The 9,836-nt window shown below is 44.7% G+C and overlaps 1 protein-coding gene across 2 annotated transcripts; it reads right to left on the bottom strand.

Moving 5' to 3' along the window:
• Positions 1-614: 614 nt before the first annotated feature.
• NPM2 (nucleophosmin/nucleoplasmin 2) lies at positions 615-9,411 on the bottom strand. 2 transcript variants are annotated; one of them, XM_086944797.1, is made up of 9 exons: positions 9,363-9,411; positions 8,525-8,585; positions 8,131-8,267; positions 4,801-4,917; positions 3,547-3,640; positions 2,802-2,941; positions 1,901-1,935; positions 1,309-1,336; positions 615-728 (listed from the first exon to the last, which is right to left on the bottom strand). In XM_086944797.1, the coding sequence occupies exons 2-9, from the start codon at positions 8,571-8,573 to the stop codon at positions 684-686; spliced, it is 645 nt and encodes a 214-aa protein (XP_086800923.1). In that variant the 5' UTR covers positions 8,574-8,585; positions 9,363-9,411; the 3' UTR covers positions 615-683. The 2 variants fall into 2 exon arrangements, with proteins under 2 accessions (XP_086800923.1, XP_086800924.1); XM_086944798.1 differs by having other exon boundaries at positions 2,814-2,941.
• Positions 9,412-9,836: the final 425 nt, after the last annotated feature.

Genomic DNA, 9,836 nt, shown 5'->3' with positions numbered 1-9,836 from the left:
TGACATTTAAGGATGCCTTTAGTGATTCTGCATCTTTACAACTGGTTTGAAATTAATCAGTTTGGCTTTAATTTGTAATAAAGCTAACTGATTCCTGGTCCTCAATGTGTGGCCAGATGGGCTCCACTGATTTTAATTGATGTTAACTCCACTTAACCTCTCATGCAAAATTAGGAAAATCGCTGGGTAAAGGTTAAGACTGCTTCAGAGCTTCAATATATGTTCATGCCTCTGAACCAGTTATCAAAATTAAGTGAATTGTGTTCGCTAGGACTAGTTCAGCCGAATGCCTGTAGTAGCCATGCTGCAGGACACCCACCACCGCCCTCTGCTTTTTTCCCCCCCAGTATATAGTGCAAACTCTGCTCAACTATATTGAGCAGCGTGCTTTACAGGAACTGAATAACTTCTGCAGTTACTACACTTAATTATTCTTCAAGTCACTGGGACATTATATGGTTTGCTCAGAATCAAAAGGAGTTGATCAGATGCCACGACTCGGCCCCATTTCCATAGGTAGCTCAGAACACGTCACCGCCACTCATGACACCATGGACAAGCTAGCTAAAGTCTTTCTACGCCATAAACAGATTTAATCAAAAGGCAGCAGGCAATTTTTTCGAAAAGTGGGTTTATTTTTTTATACATTTAGAAGCAAGAGGCAAAATCATGCAGTATCGCTCCTACTTCTTCGCCACAGGCTTCCTTCCTTTGGCAGCTGGTTTTCCCTACAAGAAAACAAAGTCGTTACTGAGCATGCAGCATTGTCCCAACCGTGCCTGAACACGTGAGCAAGTCTTACGAGTCCACCCTCCCTTGGATCCCACAAGGACAGCCACTTGGATACTGCCTTTGAACAAACACCGCCCCTGTCCCAAACAGTGGATCGAGTGGTCTGCAGCCCAGCAAATTAAATACAACAGTCCTGTACCCAACATGGGTCTGCTCAAAGCCCCTCTCCAATGCTCTACATTTCACCCATATAGAATCTCCCCCTCACCTGCTTACTGGCAGAGGTCCCAGTCACAGCACTGCCCCTAGCCATGGTCACACCAAGTACAATACACATGGTTAAGATTGGTGTAAGTGGTGGTAAGAAGACTCACTAACTGAATAGAAAACTGGTGATGTAAGGGGAAAAGAGTAAACGTGTTTTAGCCACCAAGGACGCTACATAGGCTGCAATCGAACACCAGGTGCTCCTCTCCAAAGGCAGTCAGGACAGAAGCTTCCAGACACTAGTCATACTCCTGCCAAAGGGAGCATCAGGCCTCAGATGAGTGCATTGGCCATCCTTTGACACTATACCTTTTTGGTGTCTTCCTCTGACTCCATTCTAGGGAGAGAAAGGAAACAAAGACCAGTTCAGTCGGTTGCCATGCAGTGCCACCCAGCGCATGGAAAGGACAAGTTACTATAAAAAGGCAAACCCATTGATCAAACAATTTCTTGAAGAAAATAAACTTCCTAAGCGCACACTCCCAGGTTAAAGGATATAGAAACATTTTATCTTCCACGAAAGTAATCTGTGCCAGCGCCAATATGATACCCCATTAGCCTCGTCAAATAAGTTAAAGAGCAACATGGCAACTTAGATTAACATTACCATCAGGCCCCCAGTTTATGATACAGGTGCGATGTTTAAGGAGTACTGAAGCAGGGCAGTAGACCGCAATCAACAAGGTGCTTCCTAGAGCATACAGGAGCATTCTACCAGAGTAGAAGTCACGTGTTGAGAGGATAACCAATTACTGGTCCGACTTCTGCAAATGAGTAGCAGCTCCACCCATCAATCCTTGAGTCGCTAGTTAGGCACACTACTAGCCAATCGGCGATGTTTTAGCAGGCAACAGGAGGTAACTGATGTAGCATACCAGACACTGCAGCTGGTCATACTTACTCTTCTTCCTCATCCTCTTCATCCATTTTCTTTTTCTATAGAAAGTAGAAAAATTAGAGAACCAGTTTCATTTGGGGTGAAGTATGTTAACACCACTTGCTGCTAATGTACGGTCAGCACTGAATACCCAACAAGGGAGGCCTGGAGCAGTCTGCAAAGATCTTAAGCACCAGCATGCACCCAAATGTATTCAATAAAAGCAATGCACAACTCATTCATGTGCCAAAAAGCCTTTAACAAGTGCAGCTCCCTTTAGATTCAATCTCCAATAGGAACGACTTCCAAGCACACTAGGTTGGCCAGACACGGCCTTGGAACAGTGCAGTTCTGTTTTCTTGGACCAGTTTGCACCATGAATACAGGGCTCGCCAAAAATCCCCCCCATGCAGAATAGTCATTAAGTAAAATTGCTCAAAATTCTGTAAGTAAGTGACATGCAAACAATATCTAGGTTTGCTGACTAATTCGGGCAAAACAGTGGCATCAACGTGGTGAAAGTTACTAAACTTTAGATTGCAACACATCTGTACCATGTATGCGAAACTAAGTGCCGACCTACGTCACTAACTCCCTCCCATTGCAACCTATTTAACAGAAATTCAAGTAAAGTGGATAGCCACTATGGTTCATTAAAAACCTGGCAGACATTCTACAGAGGCAAACTTGACAGTGAGACTAAACATGAGCAAAATTACCAATCTCAACATATGGAAGTTGCATGGATAATGTGAGTACACAAACGCTAGAGGGTTGGCAAATTTGAAGGCCACATCTTTGGCCCACACGAAAAGCTGGTGTAGGATATACAAGTGCTGATAATATGGAGGTAGCAACTTTGAATTCGAAGTTAACTGAATAAAAACCGAAAGCCAACACACCCAAGTTCAGACCTTCTGCTCACCGATTGTCCTACCTTGGCGGGGCCAGTTTTCTTTTGTGTGGCTTGCCTCTTGTTGGGCTTAACAGGAGAAACTTCTTCCTCTTCCTCCTCTTCAGCTTCCTCTTCAGCCTCCTCTTCCTCTGCCCAACATTCTGCTTCCACTAAGTGAGGGAGATGTGAAAGCCAATCAGCAGGAGGTGGAAATGTAGAAAGGTACTGAACAGACTCTTGACCCAGTCCTTCCCCAGACGGCTTGTGAAATCTTGCAGATCACACTGAGATTCACCCATTTCAAATCCAGCACGCACCAATACACCACCCTTCCTCCAGTAGAATACCTCCATTCAAACACTAAAATAAACTCGAAATGCATGAGACGGGGGAACTGTACAAGTAACAGCAACCTGTGGATGGAGTACATTTACTATGGTGAAGTTTTGAAGCAGACAAATCTACAGGCCAAATACTGTAGCTCTGGAAAGAATTGTCAAGTTACACATAGGGCAAAGCCTTTAAATCAATACTACTTAATGCACAAATAATTTGTATCAGACTGGATGACTGCAGTAAAAATTCAGAGGAAGGAAATCGGCCAGGTAAGTGGGATGAGAATGCTGGTCCAGTACATAAAGCTGCATCCAAGACCTTGCATGCACCATGTAGGAGACAAGAGAAATGTCAAAGCAAGATACTGCTACCGCAAGGGTTGTGTTAATGGCCCTTTGTCAGTAAGGAGGATGGACTAGAAAACCAGAGAGTAACTTACATGCTATGTGCTGGCCACTAATGTACACTGGGCCAGACCCAGACTTCAGCCGGAATGTGACCGGGGGAGTCAGCTCCATGCCCACCAAAGTGGCCTGTTGAGAAATAAAGGTTAGTCAAACACCATTGGTAACCTCAAGACACCAAACCTGCTTTAAAGATCTAAATCCTCCATTTACCATCCAGGCCTTGCAAGAATGGTCAAAGTGCCTCATGGCATGCGTAAGGCATTTGAAGCTTCAATAATTAGTAAAATCTTGGGTGACAACAGCTCTATTGGGAAGTTCCTGCATAGTTTGCAGCTGAACCACTTTCCACAGTTATTCCAAAAAGTGGAAGCCATGACTCATTCCAGTACCTGGAATACTCTAATCCCGCCAGCCCACCTCTGTTGACATGGTATGTCCTTTCTGAAGAAAGCTCTAAATGACTCCTCGCCCTTTGCTAGCGGAACCAAGGTGGTAGCATTCAGACTGTACCATCCTGCCTGCTGAGAAAATAAAATCGAAATACACCCGAATCCCAAGAAAGCCTTCCATTTCATCCCAAGGCCATCGACCTTGAGGCTCCAACACCGAGCAATGTTATTACCAGAAATAAATGTGGCAGACTATATGCAGTCAGATAGGACGACCAGAAGTGAAAATGAGCTGCTCTTAGAGCTTTCACACAACCCCACCCCCACACTGAACCAATTAAATGCTAAAATACCAACACTCATTAACCGTTTTCATTGGAATGTTTCTTGATCCAAAAGACGTGAATGATTTGGGCATTAACAGGGAATTTGCTTGTTCCAATAGCATATCAATTCATTAATCTGTATCTAATGCAGGGCGGTTTGTTTTCAGGTCACGTCTGTCATAGTAAGATTCCAAAGAAGTGCCTGACTGATCCCAGAAAGGGTTACTCGGAGTAAGCTTAATACCTACCACTGTACAGCCTAGAAAAAGGAAGCTAGTGGATGTTTGCAAGCAACTATAGTCTGTGCCCTGAGCCAGTAAGGAGATGGGCAGTCTTGCCCAGGTTTCTACCCAACTCTCAGGACTTAAAATGTGTTTTCTTCCTGAACCCATCTAGCTTTAACTACAAGTCTTTTGTAGAGTGAAGAGGCAAGGGACCAAACAAGTAATAAAACAAAACTGGACCAGCACAGTAGTAAAGCTGCATTGTAGTGTGGGGCTCATCGCAAACCCCAAGCCCCAACCAGGTAACACGGTGCTACAGCAAAAAAAAAAAAAAGTTGTTACCTTACCATTGGAAGGATTGATGGCTTTAAAGAAGCAATAGGCACAGGCTTTGCACCTTCATCCTCTTTTGGCAGAATCTCAATGATGTGGAACTCATCCTTGGCCTTTTCTCCCATACAAACCTGGAGCAGAGACAAGTAATGGTCAACAAGCCACCCTGGTGCATACTACCACCACCAAAAGAGCACATACATAAGCAGCAGCTGAAACAGGTCTGCATACTGGAGCTCACAGCTTAACCATCAAGCCCATCTTCACAGACTACCCTCCTGTGACTCAGAGGCTTTGTATGGCAGGTGTACACAACTAAAGCCCCATTAGCGGCACTGCAAGAAATGCAAGTAGCATCAGATCATTTTAACATGGTACAGCAGACTATTCACATAGTTAGTGCATGCTGCTGGTCAAATACAAAAACCAGAAGTAGGAAGGAGTAGATTCTCAGGTTGAAGCTACGGCACCCGGTGGAGAAGAGTAGATCAGTGACCATGGGGCATTTGAGGAAAGAAAGACATGCATTTGCAAAGCAATTACGTCTCACCTGAGTGTTATTTGCTTTGGCAATGTTGTGTAGCTATGTTGTGCAGCAGCACTGTTAATACTAAATACGTGCTAGAATGTAGACAGTGCTGAATTTTTTTTATTGTAGTCATGTGCTCTTTGGGGAACATGGGAGGGAAGTCGTGGCAGAGGACAGGTGATAAGGCCTAGTGCAACCACATTGACAGCAGAGTATGCATAGGAGGGGCTGGGGCAACTACATGTACAATTGCGGGAGTAAGGTAAGCAGAGGGAAACACCTGAAGTAAAAGATATGCACTCAAAAAAAGTGCTTGACAACTAAGCAGTGGAAGGATACAAGGAATGTGTACATGTGCCGGTAGGGAGCAAAGGAGGAAGCATACAAAAGTTGACAAGCAAGCAAGGGACAATGAAGCCAACCAATAGGCAGCCTCTAAGCTGCTACAAGGCAAGGGTCTGCCAGAGGGCACGTGCAGTCTGAAGACCTAAAAAAGCACGTAAATGAGCTGGTCAAAAAGGAATGCTTGAAGAGCAAGCCAGCGCTGAAGGCAAATTAAGACCACGTGGTGTTAGGATAAATACATGTGAAATTGGGCGAACTCATTACAGAGAGGGAAGAGAATAGACTACTGGAAAATTACTAGTTCACTGTAGTTTTAATCGTAAGATAAGTAGGGCAAGGAGACATAGTATAACATTCCTGAATATCAAAAAATAAAGTTCGGTTTTCGGTAAAAGAAAGAATGAGAAGTTGGGGCTGCTGCAGCCTCAATAGGTAGTCCTGGCCTCCAAAACGGTTCTCCCATATAGCCAAATTGTTCACTCCACATTTGACATAATCCAAAATATAAGCACTTACAGGAAGTGCTGAAAGCATTTGTTTAACCACAACGTAATGCGTTTCGTCTCAGAGGCTTCAATCACACGCAGGCCTTCAGGACAAAACGTGTCCGGTTTGTTGTGATTAGTGTCTTTCCAGCACTTTCCTCTGTGGGCGCCTTCATTTTGGATTGTGGACAGACTGGATTCGTTTGCTCCTCCCGCCTGTAGAGTGGCCGTGGTGATAGGGAAGCTTTATTGCTATAGGACTATTCCAAGGTGCGCCATTAAATTTAGTATTTAACGGTTAACAGTTTATATGGAGTACTTCGAAAGGCCCCAGGTTGCACATCCCAAAGTGAAAATCAGAGGCGAAACAAGAATGAGATATTGCAAGTATTTATGGAAGGTAGCCCACATGGCTGAACCTTCATTAGTGCCAAGATGCGTGCCGACTTTAAAAAGTGTCATTGGAAATGTGTACTAGTGCATACATGAGCCAAACAAACAGTGCCAGGCTGCAATAAACCAGGCAAGTGGGGCTATATATCTAGCAATATCTACATACACACTTCAAATGAGCACTCAGAATCTTGACCGGAATCCATAAGCAAACAAATGCTTTTTTGGGGGGGGGGGGGGGAGAAGACCCCGTGGTCACCCATTCTTCAGCTAACATGCATCAACCACTGGTTTCATGGAACCCCCGTAGCTGCCTTGCTCGCTTCTCCCCCCACCCCCTAGTCGTTCCCTGTCCATTCCGGACTTCTGAAAGCAGAGGCCACTTATTTGTGAACAGGCAGTATCGTGGGACATTGAATGAATATGGAGAGCCACCCAATCCTCGGGGTTAGAATAGCATCTCAAGATACCCGCAGGTCATCTCTCCTGGGTGATCCCAACCGGTGTCTGTTACAGTCCTTAGGGGGGGACCCAGCAGCTCATCAGGGAAGGGACAAGATGGGCGCCGATGCTGTTCTGATCAGGTAAAGGAAACTGCCTCTTAAGAGGTAGTTGCTAGTTTAAACCACCATGAAGCATAAACATGAGAACAAACAGGGGACACAAAGCAAGCTCCGATTCATATATTAGTTGAGAACAATCAGAGTTCTATGTAATCAAATAGGCTACATAGTTTATAATTACTGCATCCAAAAAAGGATCATACTCCCAAGTAACTAAACCAGATTAGGGCACCTCCACAATTAGAAAAACTAGTAAATCTGCAACTGTAGACCGAGAACACTTCAAACTGATAGCAGTAAGTATGCAAGATGGTCTGATTTGCATTATTTCGAGAGACATTAGGACTGGTGCTACCTTAATAGGTCCTACAGCATACTCAACACTAACATCCCAGTGCAAGGGCAACTCTAGAGAACGGCATTAGAAAATTATCCTTACATACTGGCGAGGAGGGCCTGCTTAAACGTTCAGAGCACTCCTCTACTGGGATGTCAAATTGTAGATTGCCATTCTAGGGCCCATACTAAGGAATACCTCAACAGATGCCCAAATGAATTTCCACACACGAGTCATCTGCAGATTCACTGTTGCATAGATGCACTTATCTGTACACATTATGGGGATAAACGTTAAGTCATTTAACACATACAAATTTAGTGTTCAGACAAATTACTAAAGGAGATAGGTGTAAGGTTTTCTGAATTTACAGAGATTCTCTGCAGTGGCACTAGCGTAAAAGAAAGTCCAACGCATAAGGTCTGTATATTTAACTACAGTAGATAAGTTTGAATACTTCAGAAATCCAGGGATGGCATCAAAGAGCTGGGCAAGTTAGAGAATTCATAAGGAATAGCAAGTTTTAAAAATCAGATACCTTTAACACATGGTTAAAGGGAGTGTGAAATTAGAAAGGGTAGTGTCAAACAGAAGCAAATCCAATTCTGGGGTTAAAGGTGACAAAGGGTATACAACATAACCTATTTTAGAACACAGAAAACTCCCTGCTCCTCGACAAGATACACACTTACCGTGTTAAGAACCAGCCGGTGGTCGTATTTGCCTGTGCTGATGGAGCCTGGGCGCGCTTTCAGGGCTTGTTGCTGCTCATACTCTTCCACCTCCACTTTAAACGAGGAGCTTTTATTCTGCTCAGTCAGCTCACAACCTGTGAGTAAGGAGGAGCTAGTTAGAGCAGCCATGCAAGTGTACAACCCCTCCCGCCCCAACACTGCACCCCAAATAGATGGGCGATCAGTCAGATAAGCTGCCCTTCAGAGCAGTTGATCCATTTGAAGGGGCGGGGCGAGTGTAATATGAAAAAGTGAACACATTGGGTTGGTTACCCGCTGTGTTGCGGCCATCAATGAACATATCAGGACACATGCCACAAAGAAACTTCTCCACAAAACAAGGACAACTTACCCCACAGCAGAGCCACTGGTTTGTCCATTCGGCTAGCGTTAAGTGCCATGTCTGAAGATTTCTACAGGAAAAAAAATATATATGAACAAAAAGGTGTGCGGTTTTAGTTAACACTGCATTCGCTGGAACTGAAGTTTCTAATCAGGGAAGCACAATGCCCCACTTAGAACTAGGGATATTTTAGCGTGCACGGAAATAACTTTAGGGGGCAAAGGCAGCAGACTACTAAAAATATTGGACTGGTTATTACGCCGTTTGTATGGAGCCAATTGCGGAGGTGCTACTCGGCACCCCTTTCAGCTGGCAGGTACGTTCTTCGCATTTGCCCACGTGCCCGAAGGAGAACAAACAAATTACAGACTGCGTCACACGACGCAACGCGAAGGCCCAGAGCCCGAACGTTTACAGGAAAAAGCAACCTTCGTTTTAATAGTTATAGCACTAGGGCGGACCAATTAATTAGTTCCGACTTTTGTAAAGTTAAAGCACCTAACCACGCCGCTGCCTTATCCGCGTCACTCGAATCAGGTAGGGCCCCTTAACCTAGTAAATATATAAAACAATCAAAGGACCAACTCCAACATACTGAACCGACAGGTGAGCCGCATAAACTACTACTCCCATCAAGTTACAAGGGGCACACGGGTTTGCACGAATCCTGACAGACAACGTGACACGCGCATAACGTCTGAAAAGCATACTAAGGTTAGGGACTGAGCTGCGCACTTTAAGTCTCAAAACACATAAAACATTCAGGCAAGTTAACATAGCTCAGCCCCGCAGCAATGGGTTTGGCCCACACACATCAGCGCGCAGACGGCCCTCCCTTGCAACTCACCTGAGACGTCCGTTAAAGTTCTGCACCAAAAAGAGAAGCAACGTCTTCTCCCCCACTAGCAGCTTATAAAGAGGCCAGGTGGAACTCATCAGCCCCGCGCCAATCACCTGCGGAACCATCAGCCAATCACGGAGCAGCGCACGCAGATCCAACGTGACCTCGGTTCGGTTCTAGAAAGTTTCGTGACCCACGATTTAAAAAGACAGTGGTGCATTAAATTAAAGAGGGAAGGAAAACACACCGCCTGCTTCTCATATGATCTTAGCCAGTCCGCATTGCCAAAATATCTGCCCCGTCCAAACAGTACTGTCTAAGAGAATAAAAAGTACGATGCTTTACCTAAACAAAGACACAGAAAGAAACTACCTCGAACCAGAGACCTGGGCTATTCCTATTTCTAATGTAAGAAGTGTAGTCAGCTCTGATGTAATGTTTCTCTCACCTGCATTCTGGGACTTGTAGTGCTAATGATCT

This window comes from Lissotriton vulgaris, chromosome 11 (genome assembly GCF_964263255.1).
Source record: "Lissotriton vulgaris chromosome 11, aLisVul1.2, whole genome shotgun sequence".
Lineage (NCBI taxonomy): Eukaryota > Metazoa > Chordata > Amphibia > Caudata > Salamandridae > Lissotriton > Lissotriton vulgaris.
Note: the sequence above shows the minus strand (reverse complement) of the source record. Positions and strands in the feature narration are given on the sequence as shown.